The 25,733-nt window shown below is 45.8% G+C and overlaps 1 protein-coding gene across 1 annotated transcript in view; it reads right to left on the bottom strand.

The window, feature by feature from the left end:
* Positions 1-10,646, bottom strand: part of LOC141095330 (G-protein coupled receptor 35-like) — a 44,973-nt gene extending 34,327 nt beyond the window's left edge. Inside the window, exons 1-3 of the mRNA XM_073581301.1 lie at positions 10,569-10,646; positions 10,385-10,462; positions 10,234-10,301 (exon numbers count right to left, since the gene is read on the bottom strand). Coding sequence (XP_073437402.1) covers positions 10,234-10,301; positions 10,385-10,395 — 79 coding nt within the window. The 5' untranslated portion in view covers positions 10,396-10,462; positions 10,569-10,646. The remainder of the gene's footprint in view (positions 1-10,233; positions 10,302-10,384; positions 10,463-10,568) is intronic.
* Between the last annotated feature and the right edge of the window lie 15,087 nt (positions 10,647-25,733).

Raw genomic sequence — 25,733 nt, 5'->3', positions numbered from 1 at the left:
AGCAAAATTTCAGAGAGAGCTGCTTGTAGGATTGCTAGAAAGGCATATCAGAACCCCCACTTGACTGCAAAAGACCTTCAGAAAGATTTAGCAGATTCTGGAGTTGTGGTAATTGTTCTACTGTTCAGAGACACCTTATCAAATATGGCGTTCATGGAAGAGTAATCAGAAGAAAACCTCTCCTGCACCCTCACCATAAAATTTAGCATCAGAGGTATGCAAAAGAACATCTAAACAAGCCCAATGCGAATCGTTGAAGTTAAAATAAAACTCTTTGGTCGCAATGATCAAAGGTATGTGCAGAGAAAAAATTGCATAGAATTTCAGGAAAAGAACATCTCTCCAACCATTAAGCATGCGGGTGGATCAATCATGCTTTGGAGTTGTGTTGCAGACAATGGCACAGGGAACATTTCACAGGTAGAGGGAAGAATGGAGTCAATGAAATTTCAACAAATTCTTGAAGCAAACATAACACCATGTGTAAAAAAGCTGAATTTGAAAACAGGATGGCTTCTACAAATGGATAATGATCACACACATCAAAATCCACAATAGACTACCTCAAAAGGCGATAGCTAGAGGTTTTTCAATGGCCCTCACAGTCCCCCGATTCGATCATCATTGAAAATCTGTGGCTAGTCCTCAAAATAGCAGTGCATGCAAGTCGACCCAGGAATCTCACAGAAATGGAAGAATTTTCCAAGGAAGAATGGATGAAAATCCATCAAACAAGAATTGAAAGACTCTTGGCTGGCTACTAAAAGCGTTTACAAGCTGTGATATTTTAAAAGGGAGTGCTACTAGGTACTAACTATGCAGGGTGACCAAAATTTTCTATTGGCCTATTTTCCGTATTGTAATTTTTAAAATGTAAAAAATGACAATATATAATTTTTTTGGCCTAAAATACAGAGAAAATGTGTCATCTTTAACTTTAGCCCTTTTAGAGATCATTCCATCTTCAACTTGCTTAACTGGTCACAATAACAGTAATTTTGACCAGGGGTGCCCAAACTTTTAAATTCCACTGTATAATGGCCTCATGTGATGCTGCATACAGTATAATGGCCCCATGTGATGCTGCATACATTATAATGGCCCCACACTATGCTGCATACAGTATAATGGCCCCATGTGATGCTGCATACAGTATAATGGCCCCACATGATTCTGCATACAGTGTAATAGCCCCATGTGATGCTGCATACAGTGTAATGGCCCCATGTGATGCTGCATATAGTGTAATGTCCCCATAAAAAAAAAATACTCACCTCTACCCATTCCGATGCTGATCTGGTGTCTTCATATAACAGTTCTACCTGTGGACACGCTCCATCATGGCAATAGTGCCACCGCCAATCTCCTCAGCCCGCGCGCCATCCTCATCCTCGGCCCACATGAGACCCCCGTCCTCAGCACATGCGCAGACTGATGGGAGACTTAGGAGCAGAGGAGAGTGGCCGCAGCGCCGGCGCTAGTGGTGAAGAGGGAGCTTATGAGCAAGATGATGACAGTGGTGGCGGTGCTAGTTTTGAGGAGATGGCATGCGTGCCCACCGGGAGGGCTCTGCGTGCCCCTCGGGAAGGCTCTGCGTGCCCCCACTGGCACGCATGCCATAGGTTCGCCACCACTGCCTTAGGCCATGTTACACTCAGTTCTGACCCTGCACCCGGTTCTGGCACTGCTCCCAGTTGTGGTCTCTCACCCGCTCCTGCTCCCAAGACTGCCCCTGTACCACTGCGAGGTCCCTGTCAGGACCCTCACTCTCTGTCTGTCCCTCGGCGTTCTGCTACTGCCTCTCTCCTCTGCTTCCTGGCACGCTGCCAGCAGGCCTCCAGGGAGAATGCTTAGGAAGTGCTCGAGCTTACCTCCGGTCTCTTAAAGGGACAGCGCTCATTTTTTTAAAATATCAATTAACCAATGGCAGCGCACTGATTACTATTTCTGGCCCCTCTGCCATAGGGAGGGTGCCAGAGCAAGGAGTATTTACTCTTGCTAATTCCAGTTCAGTCTCTCTTCTGTCTATGCTGTTTTAGCATTCCGTTTAGCAGTCTGCTCATACTATTTGTTTCCACAGAATATCAGTGACTTATTGTTCGACTATCCTAGACGACATCTGTACCATTACTCTCAAGTTCCATCCCATTCTGCCACTCGCCATCTGAACCCTTGGACAACGCTTAAGTTGTTGGAGCCAGCTTCCTCCTATCTACCCGGAATATGACCATTCTCGCCAGAGCCTTCCTTACCTTGTATACCGGGTGTCCACCAGTCAGCTCCACCTTATCTGTAATATCTGTTAACCCGTTTGTTCCGCTGGGACAGCTGCCATGTCTTCGGGGTCTAACTGGAGGTAGTACCTGTGTCGCCCAGGTATTCCACTCTGGTCCTGTTCGAGGGATCCTACTACAGGTACCTGGGGCTAGTCACGCCCCCTTTGGAGTCCCCCGGACTGTGGTCCTGATTCCACTCAAAAAATAGAAGACGAATGTGAACTTCATCACCTGTGCCTCCGCTTTCATTCAATATAGGCCACACACATTGAGTTTTTGGTGAGTTTTTTTACATCAATATTTGTAAACCAAACCAAGAGTGGGTAATAAATACAGAAGTGGTGATGTGTTTCTATTATACTTTTCCTCTGATTCTTCCACTTCTGGTTTTGGCTTACAAATACTAAGGCAACATACTGACCAAATACTGCATATGACCTTACTTTTAAAAGGTGCCCATTAGAGGTGGTGCAAATTAGTTCACAGGACCTGGTTCAGTGGCCATGCCATTCATCTGTAGCCATTGTACAGGAGTCTAGCAAACCGCCTCTTAGCTGAGAGCATTACTGGCTCTTCTATTGATTAGCTGGATTCGTGTGATACACATGTGATGTCACATCATGCCAGCAAATCAAAAGAAGAGCGGCAGATGCTGACAGGCTGAAGGAGGCTCACTGTACTCCCATCCAGTAGTTTCAGATTACTGATATGGACTTTTGACTGGGTCCTGAGAATCAATTTGCATCATCTTTAGTGTCCATGCACCTTAAATAGCTTTCTCTCTCAACTGACCCATGGACATGAAAGCTCAGCTTGCTAGAGCATTCATGTGTTCTCTTTATGGGGAGAGCGGAGTAATCTACTGCTAGACTCCATTTACACAACTTACCTCAGATGAGTTACATAGTGATTGGTTGGCCGATTCCGCTCATATTGGCGGGTTCAAACAACTTTGGCATGAGGACCTAAACTATGTAGGTGCTTACAAAAAGGATGAAAAATCACAACAGATTTTTTTTTATGAAAAGCTAAAGGCAGAATATACACAAAAGATTTGTAAAAAATTATGGGCCCAATTCATCAAGGTGTTTTTGCTAAATGTCACAAAACTTTTGTGTAACTCTAAGTTCTCAAAAATTGTTGTGACTTTTTGACGTCTTTAGCCACTTTATTTATTTATGTATATTATTCTCTTATATAGCGCTATTAATTTCACAGTTCTTTTACAGACATTATTGACACTGTTCCCACTAGTGTTCACAAACTAGATTCCATATCAGTATGTCTTTGGAGTTTGGGAGGAAACTGGAGAACGCAGAGGAAACTCATGCAAGCACAGAGAGAACATACAAACTCCTTGTAGACATCGTCCTAGATGGGCCGGCTTTGCCAAAGTAGGCAAAACTAGGACAGGATAGCATGTGGAAAAGCCCACCCTTCATATTGATCAAAATTTATGCCACTTTGTTTCTGTAAATTAAGCCAGAAATGAACAAAAGCCCCTGCCTGCAGTAAAATTTCTGGTGAAAGCACACTGCAGTTTAAATCCCTTCACAACATCTGACATATATTTACATGTCCCTTGCTTTGATTCAGGCTCACACCCTGAGCCTGCTTCTTTCCCCGCACATAACAGTTGATTTAATCAGCCATCATGTACTTTTAACAGCCGTGTGAGGATCGTAGCTCCACTCATGGCTGTTAACTAGTGAAATCTCACTGTCAATCTCTGCCAGTGGGATTTAACATGCACCAGTCCGAAGTGCGTTATCAATCAGCTCCCCTGTTACGTAATAGCGATGTACTGACGGGGTGTCAAAAGTGATGAGCAAACATGCTCGAATAATGTCTTGTCCAAGCATGCTCGGGTGTTATTCGAGCATCTGGGAGTGCTTTTATGTTATGTTCGAGTACCTGTGGCTGCATGATTTGCGGCTGTTAGACAACCTCAACACATGTGGGGATTGTCTAACAAACAGGCAACCTCCACATGTGTTGAGGCTGTCAAGAAGCCACAAATCATGCAGCCGCGGGGTATCAAACATAATATAAAAGCACTCCCAGATGCTCAGATAACACCCGAGCACACTTGGATGAGACATTATTCGAGCATGTTCGCTCATCACTAGTTGTCATAACAGCTGAGGGTCTGCAGAAGACTGAAGCACTGCTGTACTGGTGTGTACAATGCCATTCTTAACCCCTTACCTACAATTGACGTAATATTCCGTCCATGTGACCATGGACCTAATTACCATGGACAGAATATTACGTCATCGCGATCAGCGGCGCCCACGTGGTGAGCGCCGCTGATCGCGGCCGAGTGTCAGCTAATTATCATAGCTGACACCCGGCACAATGTGTCAGGGGCGGTCACGGACCGCCCCCGACACGTTAACCCCTTGCACATCGCGATCAAACGCGATCGCGGTGTACCGGGGGTTAAAGGGAAGCATCGGCAGGGAGGGGGCTCCCTCCGTGCTTCCCTGAGCCCCCCACGGCAGCGCAATGTGCAGCGCTGCTGCGGGGGGCTCTTTCCCTACAGGCCCCCGGATCCAAGATGGCGACGGGGGCCTGCAGGGAGCTGACTTCCTCACTGCCTGCAAAGCGCAGGCATGAGGAAGTCTGCAGCAGTGCCTGTGACAGATCGCTGATCTGTCACAGTGATCTGTGATGTGACAGATCAGCGATCTGTCACAGGACAGTGATGTCCCACCTGGGACAAGGTAATAAAGTAAAAAAAAAAAAAAGTGTTAAAAATAATTTTTTAAAAAATCGCTAAATAAATTAGTAAAAAAAAAAAAAAATATTCCCCAATAAATCCATTTTTTCAAAATAAAAAAAACAAAAACAATAAAAGTACACATATTTGGTATCGCCGCGTCCGTAATGACCCATTAGTTAACCCCTTTAGCGAACCCCTTAAAAAATAAAAATAAAAAACGAAGCAAAAAATAATGATTTATTATCATACCACCGAACAAAAAGTGCAATAACGCGCGATCAAAAAGACGCATATAAATATGCATGGTACCGCTGAAAACGTCATCTTGTCCCGCAAAAAACGAGCTGCCATACAGCATCATCCGCAAAAAAATAAAAAAGTTATAGCTCGCAGAATAAAGCGATACAAAAATAATTATTTTTTATATAAAATTGTTTTCATTGCAAAAAACCAACAAAACATAAAAAAACGACCTAAATGAGGTATCGCTGTAACCGTACTGACCCGAAGAATAAAAACGCGTTATCAATTTTACCGCACGCGGAACGGTGTAAACGCACCCCCCAAAAGAAATTCATGAAACGCTGGTTTTTGTTCATTCTGCGTCCCAAAAATCGGAATAAAAAGCGATCAAAAAATGTCACGTGCCCGAAAATGGTACCAATAAAAACGTCAACTCGTCCCGCAAAAAATAAGACCTCACATGACTCGGTGGGTCAAAATACAGAAAAATTATAGCTCACAATACGTGGTGATGCAAAAACTATTTTTACAATAAAAAGCGTCTTTTAGCGTGCGACAGCTGCCAAATATAAAAACCGCCATAAATCGTAAATCAAACCCCCCGTTATCTCCCCCTTAGTTAAGGAAAAATAATAAAACTAAAAGAAAATGTATTTATTTCCATTTTCCCGCTAGGGTTAGGGTAGGGTTAGGGCTAGGGTTAGGGTTAGGGCTAGGGTTAGGGCTAGGGCTAGGGTTAGGGCTAGGGTTAGGGCTAGGGCTCAGATTAGGGTTAAGGGTGTGTTGGGGTTCAGGTTGGAGTTATAATTGGGGGTTTCCACTGTTTGGGCACATCAGGTGCTCTCCAAAGGCAACATGGCGTCTGATCTCAATTCCAGCCAATTCTGCGTTGAAAAAGTCAAATGGTGCTCCTTCCCTTCCAAGCTCTGCCATGTGCCCAAACAGTGTTTTACCCCCACATGTAGGGTATCAGCCTACTCAGGACAAATTACAAAACAACTTTTGGGGTCCAATTTCTCCTGTTACCCTTAGGAAAATAAAAAATTGGGGGCAAAAATATAATTTTGCGGAAAAAAATGTTTTTTTTTATTTTCACGCCCAGGCATTATAAACTTCTGTGAAGCACTTGGGGGTTCAAAGTGCTCTCCACACATCTAGATAAGCTCTGTGGGGGGTCTAGTTTCCAAAATGGGGTCACTTGTGGGGAGTTTCAATAGTTTAGGTACATCAGGGGCTCTCCAAACGCACATGACACCCGCATACCAATCCATCAAAGTCTGCATTCCAAAACGTCACTACTTCCCTTCCGAGCCCCGACGTGTGCCCATACAGTAGTTTTCTCCCACATGTGAGGTATCAGCGTACTCAGGACAAATTGGACAACAACTTTTGGGGTCCAATTTCTCCTGTTACCCTTGGGAAAATAAAAAAAATGGGGACTAAAAGATGATGTTTGTTGAAAAAATACGATATTTTTATTTTCACGCCCGGTCGTTATAAACTTCTGTGAAGCACTGGGGGGTTCAAAGTGCTCACCACACATCTAGATAAGTTCATTAGGGGGTCTAGTTTCCAAAATGGGGTCACTTGTGGGGGGTTTCCACTGTTTAGGTACATCAGGGGCTCTCCAAACGCAACATGACACCCGCAGACCATTCCATCAAAGTCTGCATTCCAAAACGTCACTACTTCCCTTCCGAGCCCCGACGTGTGCCCATACAGTAGTTTTCTCCCACATATGGGGTGTCAGCGTACTCAAGACAAATTGGACAACAACTTTTGGGGTCCAATTTCTCCTGTTACCCTTGGGAAAATAAAAAAATGGGGACTAAAAGATCATGTTTGTGGAAAAAATACGATTTTTTTATTTTCACGCCCGGACGTTATAAACTTCAGTGAAGCACTGGGGGGTTCAAAGTGCTCATCACACATCTAGATAAGTTCCTTGGGGGGTCTAGATTCCAAAATGGTGTCATTTGTGGGGGGTTTCCACTGTTTTGGTACATCAGGGGTTTTCCAATCGCGACATGGTGTCCGATCTCAATTCTAGCCAAAAACGTCAAATGGCGCTGCTTCCCTTCCGAGCTCTGCTATGCGCCCAAATAGTCATTTACACCCACATATGGGGTATCAGCGTACTCAGGACAAATTGCACAATAACTTTTAGGGTCCTGTTACCCTTGGAAAAATAAAAATTGGGGGTGAAAAGATCATTTTTGTGGAAAAAATATGATTTTTTAATTGTACCGCTGTACGTTATAAACTTCTGTGAAGCCCTTGTGGGTTCAAAGTTCTCACCACATATCTAGATAAGTTCCTTGGGGGGGTCTAGTTTCCAAAATGGGGTCACTTGGGGGGGTTTCCACTGTTTAGGTACATCAGGGGCTCGCCAAACGTGACATGGCGTCCGATCTGAATTCCAGCCAATTTTGCTTTGAAAAAGTCAAATGGCGCTCCTTCCATTCTGAGCTCTGCCATGCACCGAAACAGTGGTTCCCCCCCACATATCAGGTATCAGCGTACTCAGGACAAATTGCACAATAACTTTTGCAGTCCAATTTCTCCTGTTACCCTTGGTAAATTAAAGAAAATTGAACCTGAAGTATTTTTTTTGTGAAAAAAAGTTAAATGTTCATTTTTTTTTTAATATTCAAAAAATTCCTGTGACGCACCTAAAGGGTTAATAAACTTCTTGAATGTGGTTTTAAGCACCTTAAGGGGTGCAGTTTTTAGAATGGTGTCACTTTTGGGTATTTTCTATCATATAGACCCCTCAAAGTGGCTTCAAATGTGAAGTGGTGCCTAAAAATAAAATGGTGTTGCAAAAATGAGAAATCGCTGGTCAATTTTTAACCCTTATAACTTCCTAACAAAAAAAAATTTTGGTTCCAAAATTGTGCTGATGTAAAGTAAACATGTGGGAAATGTTATGTATTAAGTTTTTTGTGTGCCGTATCGCTGTGATTTAAGGGCATAAAAATTCAAAATTGGAAAATTGCAAAATTTTCAAAATTTTCGCCAAATTTCCGTTTTTTTCACAAATAAACGCAAGTTATTTGAATGCAATTTTACCACTAACATGAAGTACAATATGTCACGAGAAAACAATGTCAGAATCACCGGGATCCATGAAAGCGTTCCAGAGTTATGACCTCATAAAGGTACAGTGGTCAGAATTGTAAAAATTGGCCCTGTAGTTAACGTCCAAACCACCCTTGGTAGAGAAGGGGTTAATGAATTGGCGCTTATATTTAGTTTTTCATGGGGTTATCCAATATTTAGGCATTTTTCACAATGAACCAAATCATTAAGACATTAAGAAATAAATATTATATATGAAAAATAAAATAAGGCTAAGTTTACAGTAGGCAATTTTGCAGCATTTTTCTTACGCCTTTTTTATGTGAATTTTCAGCTGTGTTTTACAGTACCAACAAATTCTATGAGATTTCAGAATTCTCATGCACACAGCTTGGTTTTTTTGTCATCAGGATTTTGTGCTTTGCTTGTTTTTTTGCACAATGGAGCGTGTCACTTCTTTCAGCATTTTTTCAGGGTTTTTTCACCGTTTTCACCCATTGAAATGAATGGGTGGTGAAAGAATGCTGCAAAAATGCATGAAAAACGCAGGTATCTGGTTTTGCTGCTCTTTGTGTGCCAAAACTTGATTATTTAGAATAGGACTTTTTTTGAACACTAAACGTTATCAGTATGCACAAGAGACAAATCTCGGCTGCCAAAACCGCAGCAAAAAAATAGATCAGGCAGAAAAAAAAACACTGAAAAAACACCTAGTGTGAACCTACCCTTAATCAGTACAGTGTTTTATAGTTCTGACTCACAACTGCAAGATCATTTAAAATCGAATGAAATCGAAAGAAGAATACTAAACAAATATTGCAAACCAAAGAGTGCTGACAAAATAACAAAGTGAAAGTATCATATCTTATATTACCCTTTACCAGCCATCTTCCTGGACTTTTTTATTCCTCTTTCTAAAAGTGATGTTACAGATATTCCCAGAAATGTCAGTAATATTCAGCGTGTATGACAAGTTGTCTATAGAATATTCAAGCCTGCACATCATTCTTGAATTTAATGGGGTTGTCATTCTTCTATATAAAGGTGATACATTTTTGATTGGTGTGGTCCGAGAAACGCGCAGATCAGCAGAATGTGGAAATTGTATTTTGGGAAAAATGGAGCGTTAGTGCGCATGCCACGGTATTCATTCCCTGTGGGGATGCAGAGCGCTGTGCTTGGCATTTTCTGACAGCAGTAGTCCGGCACCTGCTCTCTTACCATTTTGTGACAGAGATAAAAGTGCTCCATCGGCGATAAAAATTCACTGTTCTGCTGATTGTTGTGCGCCTCTGCGGTGTGACTCCCACCAATCGGTAAGATATCATCTTTTCAAAGGATAGGTGACAGCTTATTTTCAAAGGACAACTCATTTAACTACATACAAGACGTAATGACAATTTTTCAGTATCTGCTCTTTCTGTATATACTGTAGCACACATAGGCAGGAGCCATATATGAGCTTTAGGCTAATTTCACACTAGCGACAGTTCGATCCATAGCTTCCCTGTGTGCACAACACACTTTGTGCAAGAATTCTTCTTCATGGGTCGGACTAATGCATATAAATAGCATGCAGTTCTTACACCTGTGTACTATGCGGTAACTGGTCCAAAAAGTTCAGTGCTCATCTGAACTTACCCATACGATGGAGAATCAATTGGATTCTTTTTGGCATGGAGAAGAAAAAAAATAAAGCTTCAGAATCCATTATTTCAAAAAGTAATTGTTAGATAAAAGATACAAGGACCATTGGGAATAAAGTTTATATAGCTGCTCCTTAAGGTTTGCCAGTATTTTTAACATGCGCTCTACTGCATTAGTATTATTCATTTGTACGACATTTGTAAAGAAATTAGTGACATTCGGGTATTTTCTTTTCTTATAATATACCATAATTTCTCTTACCAGCGCTAGATGAGATATGAGACAGCATTTGTGATGTCACAGCCATAGAATTACTGACTTGGATGTTTCTGTAAAGATTTGTAAAGTTATCCATAGCATTCAGAAATAAATAAAAAGCAGAGAACGTGATCTTTATGTACGGTCTACACACCTTTGGTCCATGTCGGTTCCGACATCCAGCAATGGCCAGGAAGATCTAAGCCCGTGTGCCTGAACAACCAACTTGAGTCTGTGCGGAAGGAAAATTCAGAACAGCTGTAAGACATTGAAATCTGCAGAAGTGCACAAAGTTCACTGATCACATTTTTCCTGTCTGAAGCATTTCTTAAACCTACCCCCTGTGCAAACAGAGCAGCGCTTATTTTTTTCTTTCCTTCTAAACTGAATTCATGAAAAGACTTGTGTGCTGGAAGCTCTACCAATGTTATTGCACAATTGACTTGTGACTTGCCCATGAATCACATACGCAAGGGATAGAGGCGGGATTGGAAGCTGGAAACATATCAATGAGTTTGTTATATGCATGCGACCATACAAACAGGCTGTTGAAGCAAAGTGCAAAAAATAATTTAACAATAAATAATACTTAATGGCCTGACCTCAAACTACAGCTCCAATACTATTGCTTTTCAGTGGTCATAACCATGCTTATTTAGCAAAATCAGGTCGTATTTATGGAGCCATTTTTCTTAGTATCTGATGACACAAAAGTTATTTGTTTTTGGGAAAATGGCACAAAATATTTCCACAGAAGTATTGTTAATTACATTGATTTTACCACACATTCCCACATCATCCTTTGTTATGCATCTGCTGACTTTTTTAAACTGATAGCATACTGTCACAACTTCTCCGCTACGTGAATGATTGCTATACTGTTCTATGGAAACTTGCTGAGCTGTCTGTGCCTTGATTGACAGTTTGGTTGTCCAATACTGAGAGGGGCTTGCTGGGCTTTTGGTGCTTTGATTGACAGCTCTGCTGTCCAATCTGTGACTGGGGCATGTGGGACTTTCTGCAGGTGTTCAGTGTTCTGATAATCCCTTGCCTTTTTAAATGAGCTGTCTGCCCCTGATCCTTGCCTGACGTAGTTTGTGCTTACTGGTGAGTGTTAGCCTGATTTTGTTGCTCTGAGTTTTGATCATTCTCATGATTTGCAAAAATGGACTGATATTCCCCAGTAACGTTTCTACTTGTTGCACCTGGGTGGACGTGAGTTCAGACAGTACAGCGCGCATCTGTTCCAGTATGCGCTGACCCTCTTGGATACAACCAGAGGCAAAGAAGACATACATAAACAGCAGGGATCACCATGAAAACAGTCACAAATTTATTTCTTAGAACACACAAAGCACAAAAAGATACTAAAAGCATTTAAAATATACAGTGGTTAATACCCATAAGCTGTATATATGCCAGCAAACACAAGCCCTATACAAATTCCACTAATTATGCACAGAATGTCACATACAGCATGTCCACAATATATACTATTATAATAAGAAGAGGTCTTGAGTTAAAGTACAGGAGAAATTCCTAGTTGTAAATACGATTTCTATACACAAGAAATACAAAAAAAAATGACCTATACAAATATACTGCAGAGTATTTTTACACCAGAGTGTGAGCCTAAATTCCTTGCTACAGCCGATGATAATATGCAGATAAAGTGTACAAAATTGCTGAAGCAAAGAATCACAGCTATAGATAGTGGGGATAGGGTTAAGGCACCAAATAACAGTCCATTAGGGTGGAGGTTGGAACACCAACCAGTATCCAATAAATAAATCAATATACCAAAGGGTAAAAAATAGCGCCAGTAGCAAGAAAATTAGCAACCCTTCCTAGAATACTTTACCACCTCAGCAAGCTGAAATAGGAGATACTCATTCAGTATAGGTAGCCATTATGCATAGATTAGTATGGAGGGGCATAGTGTCGCTCCCATAACCCGACGCGTATCGTCACCGTCGTGACTTCATCAGGGGTAGAAGAGAATGGTAGTGCTTGTGAGTCCGTTCAGTTTTAATATCTCTAAGAGATTAGTTAAATCAACACAGCTGTTAAGACTCAGCGCATGGAGACTGCACATGATCCCTCTTGGATGTACTGAGGTTCGGCTGTCGGAGAAGTAGTGACTTTTACCTCAATTGCCACTGCACTAGGACAACCAGGAAGAGTCGAGGCTAAGCAGCAGAACTGGAGCATCTAATGTGACGCATCACTTCTGGGGTGGCTGTGGGCTGTTATTTTTAGGCTGTCAAGGGCAAAATAATCAAGGACCTTCCCAGACTATTAATATCAGTTTATAGCTGTCTGCTTTGCCTTAGCTGGTTATTAAAAATAAAGGGGACCCCTTGTCATTTTTTTGGGTCATCCCTTTTTTAATAACCAGAAAAAGCAAAGCAGACAGCTGGGGGCTGATGCTAATAGGCTGAAAAGGTTCATGGATATTGGTCTTTTCTTTCCAAGTGGGTCGCCCTTGCACACCCAGGGCAGCGGGGTACTCAGTATTGGGCCGGTGTCAAGGCGGGAATGTGTCACAGCAGCGGTGACCCGGTCCGTGGCCCTGAGCGCCCAATATCAATGGTGGTGATGTTAATGGTGTTAAAGTTTATATGAATAGTTCGTGACACCATCCGTGGTGTTTGGCAAGTAAGATGGTAAGCCAACGCTGCATACAGATCTGCTGGGACTGATGGTGTGGTGCAGCAGAGATGGTATAGCTCCCCACAGGTGGAGCTGTAGTCCAAGGGCAGTGTAGGTGCAATGGATGAGGAGAGGCGCAGGATGGTATGGATGCTGGTACCCAGGTGTAGTGGTGCCAGAATAACTGGAGGACACCAGGGTGTGCGGTTCCAAAGCTTTACTCACTGTTTGCAGTTCACACAACTGCCTGCCTCCGTACTGTGTTCTCCAGGTCAGGGCTCCAGCCAACCTCCAGGCAGGATAGGATTCTCCCTTCTGCACTCTGCCAACATGTACCTTACTGAACGACTCCTCCAATGCGCCTTTAGGTGCGAAGCACTCCAGTACTTAGTTACCCTGGAATGCCTCTCTCTAGGTGTTCCTAGTCTTTACTTGTATGACAGACAGCTGTAGCCTGCATCGGGGACTCCACTCTGCATCCCGGCTCTCTATTCAGTTGCTGTTGTGTCCCAAGTCTATGATGGGAGCAAGGCGTTAGCGGCTCACTACTCCTCCGGTGTCTGTTGCCGGACATAAAGATCCAATCAACCTCGGGGACCGGGCCCCGGCTTTTGCACCCTCTGGACTGGAAGGGTTCTCGCTCTTTCTCAACCTGCTTCCCACCGTCCATCTATTCTCCTTCGTTCCGATCTGTTCTATCTCTCTTATGGAATCTGTAGTCTCCAGTGTACGTCTCTTTCTCCTTCTCTTTGTCGTAGCTGCTTTTGTTCTGACCAAGCGTCAGCTGTCCATATCACCAGTGAGTCCGAATTGTGAGGTTTTTCGCCCTTTCTGTTGCAAGCGCTTGGAGACAAAGAGACTTCAACACACAAGCCGTGGTCAAATCACTTTATCTGACGTAATGAAATATAAGACATGTTTTTATACCATTTACAACAATATGTGACTCTGGAGCTCATTTGGCCCCCAACATCACCTCAGGGTCGTACGTACCTTGTTTACAATATACCCAGAACACGTTGTTGTGAACAAATATGATAACAAGTATAGTTTCCTTGAAGACAGAGACTACTAGTCTACATAAGAATAATTCTAGCAATAATAAGGCAAAAGGCAATTGAAGTCTTAAAGGCATTTAAAGGGATATAAAAGCAAACCATTAACTCTTCTATATCAATTTCCCCCTTTTGTAAATGGTATAACCTTTGCCACAGGGTCAGGTGATGTCCACAAAGGAGCTACTATCTCATGGGTCTAGTACCCATAAGGGGGCTTCCTACCTGCTTCGCCCATCCACCCTCAGTGTGGACACTCACTTTCCCCATCAGCAATGGCCACCTGGGGTCTATGATACACTACAGAAGGTTCAGCCTTAGATTCTTTTTTTTTCACACATACATTATTCAGTAGCTTAAGTAATACATATATTAGCGCTTTTAAGGCTACATAAAATAATAAGCAAAACAACAAAATTTGCATACAAGTCTATATAATGCCAAAAAAAAAATCCATCCTGCAAGGCCATTAACCCAATTTGCTGGATTTAGGAAAGAGAATGTGTTACCCCACCAGGAGTCTCTGTTTGCACTGTGTTGCTTTAACCATTGGTCTCTGAGTTCACCCATTTTGTCCATACCGGCCCTGATCTGGAGATTGCCAGCAGGGCCGATCTAATTACAACAGGTGGGACCAATTATCTGACACATTCCTCCTTCTTTTGCTGTCAGGTAATCTAGTACTATAGTATGTTGGTTAGTAACTACGATTAATTGTCTCTGTATTGTATTAGTTTCATTAAGAACTTCAAGAATCTGGAAAATCTGATTGTCCAGGTAGTCGGTAGCTTCCACTAATTTATCCCACATTTGTGTTATGAAGGGGTATATTAGCATACTACTGAATATTTTATTTGTTATCCCCATTTCTACTAGATGCGGCCTACCATTTGGCTTATTGTCTGCAGCCCTTCTATACGAGGTGTGAATTGGAACTGCTGCAGTGTCTATTTTACTATGAGGAACTATGAAAGTGGCTAGTGTCAGTTTAGCAAGAGTGCAGACCCCTCTTATGTCCGGGCTCACCCATCTGTAGGCACGATGTCCGCAAACCAAGAATACTCAGTCAAGGAGAACACAAATGTGACCAGGGGTCTGTATACATTGGTATAAACTCAAAAGTCCTGACCTACTGTAGGCTTATGGGCACACCAAGTATTATTCATTTGTTTTCCCCTTACACCAGATGTACATTTACCCCTTTCTTTCCTTATTATTTTACCCGTAGATGATTTCAGCCTTCAACACCATCTTGGTACACCGTATCATTAACCTGTGTTTGATCGCGAGTGTATATGCGGAAGCAATTATTGTCCTCACAACAGGTGTCTGCTCCAGTGTGTTGAAGACTGTACTACAGTCCATCATTGGGAATAGGGTCTGAGTGAGGGGTTTCAGTCCTCCTCCTGGCGATCATATTACCGATATCTGAGTCATATTCCTGCCACCACATTTGTGCCTTTAGGCCACGTTATATTAAACTGAAACCAGGGATTAGCGGCCCATTCGACTATAGCCAATGAGGCAGATATATCACGGGGCACACCTAGATTGAGTCCAAGTCTCATTGTGTATGCAGTGTGGGGTTAATACCTCCCATGGCTCCAGAGGTAAGGCTAAGTACGGCATAGTCCTCGCAGATACAGGGCTGTGTGTACAGATCCAACAGTCCTTCGGTTTCTGTCCTTCCATGTCCTTTATAAGAAGAGCATAATGCCGAATAAGTTTGTTGTCCCAATCAGCATTTAAGAGTTTGTCCTGTGTCTCTGTAGAGTGCAGTAATCCTGTCACTGCCAGCAAGGTGATGAGGAGAACAGTCATTCTGCTGTTGACAGGACCTTCTTGCAGTGACTGGCGTGGATCCAGGTGGGCTTTCCCTCAAGTTTTACTGAAGTGGATGTGGTCAGCTGGACTTGGAAGGGGCCGTCAAATCGTGGGTCCAGGCTCCTTCTCACGTGTCTGCGTATAACCACCCAATCACCTGGATTCAGCTGATGCACATCTGCACTGGCATTAGGATCTGGAATGTATGAGAACACATGTTTATGCACCACATTAAGTCTTTCCTGCAAGGCCTGGACGTAGGCTGTCATAGCACCGTGTTGCATTTGTAGCACCTGTGGGAAGTACAGACCAGTCTTTGGTGCACTACCAACAGGACTTCAGAAGGAGACAAGCCTGTGTTTCTATTTGGAGTGTGTCTGACTGAAAAGAGAGAAGGGGGCTGGAGGGGGCACAGCCTAAAGGAAGCCCCCCATGACTGCAATGGTCGGGTAAGTTTTTGAATTTGTTATGGCCGGGTAATAGTGATTGGCTGGGATGGGCCAGGGGAGGGGTTTGGGGTGGGGGGGCAGCCTGGTCAGGGAAAAAGTGCGGGAAAAGCCACACTTCACCAACGTAACTGAAGGAGAGTAGACCCTACCTTACAGACAGCAACCGGATGGAGACCGTGGAGCAGCTGATGGCCAGACTTCAGGAGGCAGCCCGGTCCAGGAGGGGAGGATGGCTTCAAACCCAGCTTTCCACCCTCCTCAGAGCAACAGACCTTCCAGGGACCAGTCGGCGAGGAAGAAGGACCAGAACCCCCGAAAGGCTGTCACCGGAGGTGACGCGGCGCAGCAGGCGACGGCTGCGGAGCCCCTCCAGGGACCCTGCGGGCGGCGCAGGCACTGGGGTCGCTTCCCCTCCTAGCGCCCGTCCCGGCAGGAATCCGCCCAGCTGGCCTGTGGGCGCTTACAGCCGGAGAACGGAGGGCACCCAGGAGCAGGAAGCGAGACCGGATGTGACGTCGCGGGCGGGAGACGAACCATCGCGGGGCCCAGCAGCGTCCAGCCGGCCCCAGGGAGACGGAGCAGGCCGCGGCAGGTCTGCTTCCACACGGGGGGGACGGCAGCGGGCGGCGACAGGAAGGATGGCGGCTGTTGGAGTGGCGGCAGGTACCCCCAGGGATGAGGACTGCTCCGGGGCGCCTGGCAGTTGGGGCGCCAGACGGAGTGGCGCGACGGGCGGGCAGGGGCAGCGAGGGGACGCCCTGCCTGGCCCCACCACGGCAGGGAGAGCAGAGGGAGCAGCGGGCGGGAGGGGGCAGCGGGACGACTCCCCACCTGGCCCCAGCACAGCGCGGACGGCGGAGAGAGCGGCGGGCGGGAGGAGGCAGTTGGAGACCGCCCGACCTGGCCCCAACACAGAAAGGAGGGTAGAGAGAGCGATGGGCACCCCCGACCGGATGTCCGGCAGTCGGCTGGAGTGTCATACGGACCGGTCAGGCTGGTCCGGGTCTAGAGACCGTCGCAGATCCCGTTCAGGCGGGAGTTCAATGGAGCGTCGAGATTCACGTGCTCGGGTCCCCCCTGGTGACGAGGAGGCCAGGGGCGCGGGCCTTGAGCAGCCGAGCGTGCTTCAGGATGACGGAAGGCGTCAGGATTCTGGATATCCGGCTGGCGGGGACACAGCACCCGCGCAGCTTGGTGAGTATGGCTCTTTGTCTTGTTTGTTGCCCACAGGGGCTGTATTACAAGAGATTGGAGATAGGATGGGAGATGTTAGGGAGCAGGGGGGGCGTAGGGGTCCTACCGGGGCTGAGGTGCCCGGACTGAGGGATATTTTAGATACTATGTCAAAAATATTGAGGAGAATGGAAGGGGGGGTAATTGGGGAGGCAGCTCCATCCCCGGCGGGGGCATGGTTAGCGGGGCGTGGTTCCGTCACTCAGTCAGTAGGTGAGGCGGTTCGCTCTGTGGAAGGTGACGAGGGAGTATCGGTGGGGGTATCTGTCTCGGTGCAGATGGAAACGGATAAGGGGGATAAGATAAAACTGGATGATAGGGCAAAGGGGGAGGTTTATGTGTGTTTTGAGGGGCCTCTGGGTGCCCATTTGAAAAAAGAGGTGAAAGAAAAGATTTGGCGTGACGAGTATGTTGAGATATTTTCCCTGCTTCCGTTAGAAAAATGTAATCTGGATAAGGGGAAAAAAGATGATAGTAAGAAAGAAGAGGAGGAAAAGAGGAGGTGGCGTCTGATTCCACAGACTTTTGTGAATTGGATGCAGGCATTCGCTATTTTGGCGAGTGTCATAGATGAAAAGTCTCCGGATAATTGTTCTGGCTTGTTCTGTTATTTGGATACTATTGGGGAGGCGCATCGTATATACGGGGGGCAGGCGTGGCTGCGATATGACGAGCAGTTTAGACAGAGGAAGGCGGTAAGGCCAGAGATAAAGTGGGACCAGAAAGATATCGGGCTGTGGTTGAAGGTGATGGCTCCAGTGAGGTATGGGCAGTCCTTTCACGGGAGCGGGGGGCGGTAGTGGTCAGCCAGCAGGTCATGGAAGCGGTGGTCAGGCAACACAGGGAGGAAGAGAAAAGTCAGGGACGTGCTGGCAATTTAATGATGGGCAGTGCAAGTATGGGACCAACTGCAAGTTCAGGCATGCGTGCTCCCACTGTAACGGTGGCTCCCACGGGGCTTCAAAATGTTTTAAGAAGGGAAAGGGTAAGCCAAACGTGGGTGCCGGTCAAGGGGGAGAGCCCGGTGAGAGTTCAAAAGATGGCCCCCTTTCTAAATAGATACCCATCTAGGGCAGAGGCTAGTGTTCTTTGGCACGGTTTTGTTGAGGGTTTCAGGATTCCGGCTCCCGGCCATGTGGTTCCGCTTTCGTTTAAAAATTTGCGGTCAGCAGTAATGCATGCGGAGGTGGTTGATGCTAAGTTAAATAAGGAAGTGGAATTGGGCAGGATGGCGGGACCGTTCCCCGCGGCTCCAGTGGCGGGTTTGGTTGTTTCCCCATTGGGGGTAGTGCCAAAGAAGGAGCCGAACAAGTTTCGTTTGATTCAACATTTGTCTTACCCAAAGGGCTTGTCAGTTAATGACGGTATTGACCGAGAGTTGTGCTCAGTGGAGTTTACCTCCTTTGATACGGCGGTGCATTGGGTGCGACGTTATGGGTCAGGGGCTTTGTTGGCAAAGACGGACATTGAGTCCGCGTTTCGGTTATTGCCGGTTCATGCAGAAAGCATTCCGCTGTTGGGTTGTTTTTGGGACGGGAATTTCTACCTTGATAGGTGTTTGCCGATGGGTTGTGCAATTTCGTGTTCGTTGTTCGAGATGTTTAGTACTTTTTTGGAGTGGGTGGTAAGGGATGTTGCGGGTGTGGAATCGATCATTCACTATCTGGATGACTTTCTTTTTATTGGTCCCCCGGATTCACCGTTGTGTAGGAATGCGTTGGCAGCCATGTTTTGGATGGCAGAGCATTTCGGGGTCCCGCTTGCATCAGAGAAGACGGAAGGGCCAAAAACCGTTATAAGTTTTTTGGGCATAATCATCGATTCGGAAAGGATGGAGTGTCGTTTGCCAGAGGACAAGTTGTCAATGTTGAAACAGGAGGTGGATAGGATTGTGAAGTTGCGTAAAGTGACCCTGAAGGAGTTGCAATCAGTGTTGGGGCGTTTGAATTTTGCCTGTAGGATCATGCCTATGGGCCGCATTTTTTCTCGTCGCTTGGCAGGTGCGACGGCAGGAGTAAAGGCTCCGCACCATTTTGTTCGTTTGAATAAAGAGCATAGGGCGGACTTGTTGGTTTGGCAGCGTTTTTTGCAGAATTACAATGGTCGGTCACTGATGCAGGAGGAGGCATTGAGCAATTTTGATTTTGAGATTTATACGGATGCAGCGGGTGGTTCTGGTTACGGCGCCTACTGCAAAGGAAAGTGGAGCGTGGGGCGTTGGCCTCAGGCATGGAAGTTGCTGGGCCATACAAAAAACTTGGCATTGTTGGAACTGTTTCCTATTGTGGTGGCGGTGTTCGTGTGGGGTCCTATGTTTGCAAACCGGAAAGTGCGTTTTCATTGCGACAACGCCAGTGTAGTGGCGGTGATTAACAGCTTGTCGGCCTCTTCTCTCCCAGTGATCAGATTGGTTAGAGTTTTGGTTCTTCGCTGTTTGGAGTTGAATGCAGGGATTTCGGCAGTGCATGTGCCCGGTGTTACGAACTCAATAGCAGACTCTTTGTCTCGTTTTCAGTGGGGGCGTTTTCGAGAGTTGGCACCAGGAGCGGATGCCGCGGGCGTGGAATGCCCTTCTCAGCTGTGGAAGGTGATTTTGGAAGAGCGGGAAGACTAATCCGGGAATCGTTATCGCAGCAGACCTGGTCGGCATACAAATCCTCGTGGCGAGTATGGCAGCGTTGGATGGCAGAATGGGATGGGGTTGATAGTGAGGAGGATAGGATGTTGGCGGTATTGTTTTTGGTCGGGAAGGCGGCCGACAGCGGTTGGTCCGCCGCTAAGGTAAACAAATTTGTGTCGGGCTTGGCTTTCGGTTTCAAGTTACAGGGGATGACGGACGTGACAAAGAATTTTTTGGTAAGACAGGCGTTTAAAGGCTTTCGTAGGGGTAAGAAAGTTTGTGATAAACGAAGACCTATTTCGTTTAATACGTTGGAAAGCTTAGGCAGAGTCCTGGAGGGTATTTGTACTTCAGGATTCGAGTTGGTGCTGTTTAGGTTGGCTTTTTCTTTGGCCTTTTTTGGAGCAATGCGGATTGGTGAGGTGGTGTCATGCAGCAAGGTCTCACCTGGTGGGGTGCAGGCAGAAGATGTGGAATTTTGGTCAGGGGGCATCGTTTTTTGGATCCGGCGTTCAAAAACTGATCAACTGGGTAGGGGCAGAAGGGTAGTTTTGGGGCGCATTGGTGGGGCACTAATGTGCCCAAGTAGTTGTTTGGAATCATATTGGAATGTGTGGGCAGGTAGGACGGGGCCTCTTTTGTGCCATGCGGATGGCACCTATTTGTCTCGCTTCCAGTTCATTGCAGTCTTGAAGAGGGAATTGTTGGAGTTGGGCCTTCCCCAGGACAGGTACGGGTCCCATTCTTTTAGGATTGGGGCGGCAACTGAAGCGGACAGTCTTGGTCTGGGGGCGGAGGCAATCAAAGGAATTGGCGGGTGGCAGTCGGATCGCTACTTACTGTATGTTCGACGTTAATAGGGGTTGTGGCTTTGTTCAGTAATTTGTTTTTCCATAATCTGTTATGTTTTCTCAGGTGGCGACCCCTTGCTTGCCTGGATATTTGGACATTCGTATGTGTATTGGGGTGCGCTGCGAGCTGATGCGAGGCCAGATGGTAGGCAGTTGGGTTTTAGGAGGGGACAGGTTCTGGTTCGGTGGTTGGGTTTTTGTGGTATGGTGTGGAGCAGGGTGTTCCCGGAATTTGCCAAGTCCGTCCGCCTGGACCGAACCCCCGACGTTGTCGTCATACATGCTGGAGGTAACGACTTGGGGGTCAGGCTGGTGAGGGACTTAATTAGGGACATACGTTCCGATTTTTTAAGATTGTGGGCATCTTTCCCGGAAGTGTTGACTGTATGGTCGGACGTTGTTCCGAGGAAAAAGTGGAGGCAGGCGAGGTCTTTAAAGACCATTAACAGGGCAAGGGTCAAATTGAATCGGGCGGTGTCGGGATTTGTGTCTAGGAATGGGGGCATTAGTGTCAGGCACTTTGAGTTGGAGGCAGGTGTCGGTAATTTTTGGTTGGGTGATGGGGTTCATTTGAATTCTATCGGCATTGACTTGTGGGCATTGGCAATACAGGAGGGGATCGAGAGGGCCTTGGTGGTTTTGGGGCACTCACGAGCCTGAGGTGGTCAGGGCTGTTCGTGGTTGGCAGGGGGTGGGGTTCTTGGAGTTGACGGTGATTGGTCGGGGAAGGAGTTGGAAGTAATATACCCGACAGTTTTACAAAATGGTATGGGGGATCTGGCTTTTTGGTTATGGGCTCTGGACGGGGTTTTTACCTCGGGAGCTCTGGTGGTGAGTCTCACGGAACGGGAGTTACAGTGCCCTTGAGCTGGGTTGGACGGCTGAGGGTAACATGGTGGTTTAGTTTTTGGTCTTGGGCCAAAAATGTTTTATAGCCAGATCTTTTAGCTCCAAGAACCCTCCCCTCATATTATTTGCATTTAATATTTGGATGTTTATTGTTAATGTTTTATTGTTTGTTAATAAAATGGGCCGCTGTGGCCATAATTATCCAAAGAAAAAAATGGTAGTCTGTGTTATTTTAAGAATAGGGGATACTAGGAGTCGGGGAGGTTTTTTGGGAGAAGAGAGTAAAACTGGAGTCGCCATATGCGGTCAAGAAGGGGGCTGGAGGGGGCACAGCCTAAAGGAAGCCCCCCATGACTGCAATGGGCGGGTAAGTTTTTGAATTTGTTATGGCCGGGTAATAGTGATTGGCTGGGATGGGCCAGGGGAGGTGTTTGGGGTGGGGGGGCAGCCTGGTCAGGGAAAAAGTGCGGGAAAAGCCACACTTCACCAACGTAACTGAAGGAGAGTAGACCCACCCACCCTCCTTTTTTTGGGCAGCAGGAATGAATTGAAGGTGTTAGGGGATTTATGTAATTGATAAAAAAAAAAAAAAAAAAGAACGTAGCAGAGGAATTTTGGTGGGAATCCATACGAGGCGCTGCTTGTTGCTGTCGTCACAGTGGCTAAGGGGCGGGGGGTGGGGTTCTTGGAGTTGACGGTGATTGGTCAGGGAAGGAGTTGGAAGTAATATTCCCGACAGTTTTAAAAAATGGTATGGGGATCTGGCTTTTTGGTTATGGGCTCTGGACGGGGTTTTTACCTCGGTAGCTCTGGTGGTGAGTCTCCCGGAACGGGAGTAACGGTGCCCTTGAGCTGGGTTGGACGGCTGAGGGTAACATGGTGGTTTAGTTTTTGGTCTTGGGCCAAAAATGTTTTATAGCCAGATCTTTTAGCTCCAAGAACCCTCCCCTCATATTATTTGCATTTAATATTTGGATGTTTATTGTTAATGTTTTATTGTTTGTTAATAAAATCGGCCGCTGTGGCCATAATTATCCAAAGAAAAAAATGGTAGTCTGTGTTATTTTAAGAATAGGGGATACTAGGAGTCGGGGAGGTTTTTTGGGAGAAGAGAGAAAAACTGGAGTCGCCATATGCGGTCATGCAAGAGGCAAGCACTCCACCCAGCTCTTTCCTGTGTCTGACATGGCCTTTTGAATTTTCAGTTTAAGTGTCCCATTTAGTCTTTCCACTTTCCCACTACTTTGTGGCCTATATGGTGTATGAAATGTTTGCTGTACACCCGGGGCCTGCATGACTTCCCTCATTATTTCTCCCGTGAAGTGTGTACCCCTATCTGTTTCTGTGGCTTCTGGGACACCATACCTGCAGATCAGTTCTTTCATCAGTTTGTCTGTAGTCATTTTAGCATTTGCACATTTTACCGGATAGGCTTCCGGCCAACCAGAGAAGAGATCTACACATACTAGGATATTTGCATACACTCCTACCTTGGTAGCTGTATGTCGTCAATCTGCAGTCTCTGAAACAGGTAGAGAGGCCTAGATGTCGCTTTCTTGGGGACTTTTACTGTTTTACCTGGGTTGTGCTGTGCACAGATGAGGCATGATTGTACAAGTTTCGCGGCTGCGTAACTGAAACCAGGAGCGATCCAGAAGGCATCTACCATGGCACACATGTGACTTTTTGAGGTGTGAGTGGGGCCATGTGCTGCTTGCGCCATGATTGGGAACAGGGACTTTGGTGGGCACATTTTATCCTTATTCTCCCATACTCCATTTGAGTTCAGCTCAGCTCCCAGTCTCCCCCGGTGTACCTTCTCTGTTTGGGCAGCCTTTTGCCGGAGGGATTTTAGGACATCTAGACCCAATGTGGCTGGAATACGCTGATTCCCCACCACCGTCCACTGCTCTTCTCTAGGCCGCCTTGTGCTATTTTAGCAGCCTCGTTCGCCCTTCTATTGCCCTCTACCTCCACGGAGTCACCTTTGTGTGTGCTTTTACCTTGACAATGCCAACCTGGACTGGTAACATCAATGCCTCCATCAATTGTTTCACCAGCTCTGCATTTTTAATGGGCTTCGAATCTGTGAAAATATTAGCGACTTTACCTGCAGCGGCTCTACACGCCTCAGTGAGTGCCTTCAACTCTGCCTCCTGCGCCGACATGTGAGGAGAGAGTGGTTCCTCTCGGATTACCTCATGTGAGGATACTACTGCATATCCAGTGTAGAATCGTCCATCCTGGTGATATCTGGGGCCATCTACAAAAAAGAAACTCAAAGTCTGCTTTAGGAACAGGTTTTTTCATGAACGTGTGCAAACCCAACTGTCTCCTGACTCATCAGTTCTATGCAGACATGTTCATGTGTCATGTCAAAGTATCCTTCCTCACTCACTAATACGGTCACCAATTCCCCCTTTTCTGAATCCACAGGCAGGAGGATGGCTGGATTCAGAACGTTACATCTTTTGAGGGTGACATACTCAGGAATTAGTAGAGCACACTCAAGTCGGAGCTGTCTGGCCATAGACATGTTTTGGTTGAACTTGTACGAGTATGGCATGGATGTCATATGGGGAATAGATTGTCAAAAGAAACGTCAGTGTGATCTCACATGCCTTTCCTAGTAGTAGTGCAGCTGCTCCTACCGCACAGACACAATCAATTGTATTTTGTGTGAGGTCCTGGGTCTGATGACAAGCAGTCATAAAGTGGTTGGTATATTTGTTAAGCGGACCTTATCCAAGGCCTACTGTAGGTCACTAAACCTAGGAAAGTGCATAGATGCTGATGTGACCTGGGTAGAGGGAGATCTTGAATTGCCTGTTTCCTGTCAGGTGTGTGGTACCTTCGGCAATACAATGTCCCAACAAATGTCACCTTTTGTTTGTAATACTGTAATTTGTCACGTGAGACCTTGCAACCCTTAGGGTCATCCATGTACTGTAATAGTACAATCAGCGGATGAGGTGATTGCCACTACTCAAGGATCCCTGCCATTGCTGCTGAATAGATGGCAGGGGATTTCTTTCCCCCTTTGTGGGAGGACTGTCCAACAATATTGTTCACTTCTATGAGTAAAGGAGAAAGACACTGACAGTCAGGGTGCAGGGGTACAGAGAAGAATGCACCTGCTAAATCAATGACTGTGAAACATTCTGACATTACTGGGATCTGTGACAGTATTGTGTGTGTGTGTTAGGGACGATTGAGGTCACACTCACTGTATCATCATTAATAGCCCTTAAGTCATGAACCTTTCTGTAAGTGTCAGCAAACCCTTGAGTCCTTTTTTTCCTAATGGGATACAAAGAGGTGTCGCAGGGGGAAGATCTTTGCAGTCCGGGGGGATTTCTTTGCACCAGAACCCCTGCCTTAACATACTCTCTAATATCTCTGCTCGGGGTAATTGATTTGGCTAGGCTCAAGGGGTATTGCTTAAAACAATTCAATCATGACAGGGGGAATGGGCAACCGACCCACATCATTTTTCCCCCCCTTGCCCAAACAGTGTCTGGCACCTGTCCCATTTCTTCATCCTCAGGCATTTTGGTGTCAGGTGTTAGTTTCACCGCTTTTGTCATATACACCATTGCCGCAATCTTACACAAATGTTTATCTGAGAGGGGACTTGTGACTGTAATACCCTCAGGAGAGTACTGTATGATAGCCGGGATCGCACTCAGCACATCTGCTCCCAGTAAATTCATAGGGGTATTGTCACTAACAATAAGTTTTCTAAGTACCACAATTCCAGCACCTCACTGTTTCTAGGTCCTTAGGTCCCTTATTACGTCTCCTCTTTTTTCCTTGTGCTCCAGCATACATGACAGGTCGTCTTATTGTCCTTGTTTGCTCAACTTCTTTAGCTACCTTAAGGAGGTCTTTTCGGATCTACATATCTCCATTCAGGTCTGGCTGTCTGTGCTGCGTCTCGTAAGTCTTTGTTCATACCGTCAATGAATGC

Source organism: Dendrobates tinctorius, unplaced genomic scaffold (assembly GCF_039654945.1).
Source record: "Dendrobates tinctorius isolate UK_male_01 unplaced genomic scaffold, ASM3965494v1 ptg000069l, whole genome shotgun sequence".
NCBI classification, from domain to species: Eukaryota; Metazoa; Chordata; class Amphibia; order Anura; family Dendrobatidae; genus Dendrobates; species Dendrobates tinctorius.
The sequence above is the reverse complement of the archived record's forward strand: the minus strand, read 5'-3'. Positions and strand labels throughout refer to the sequence as shown.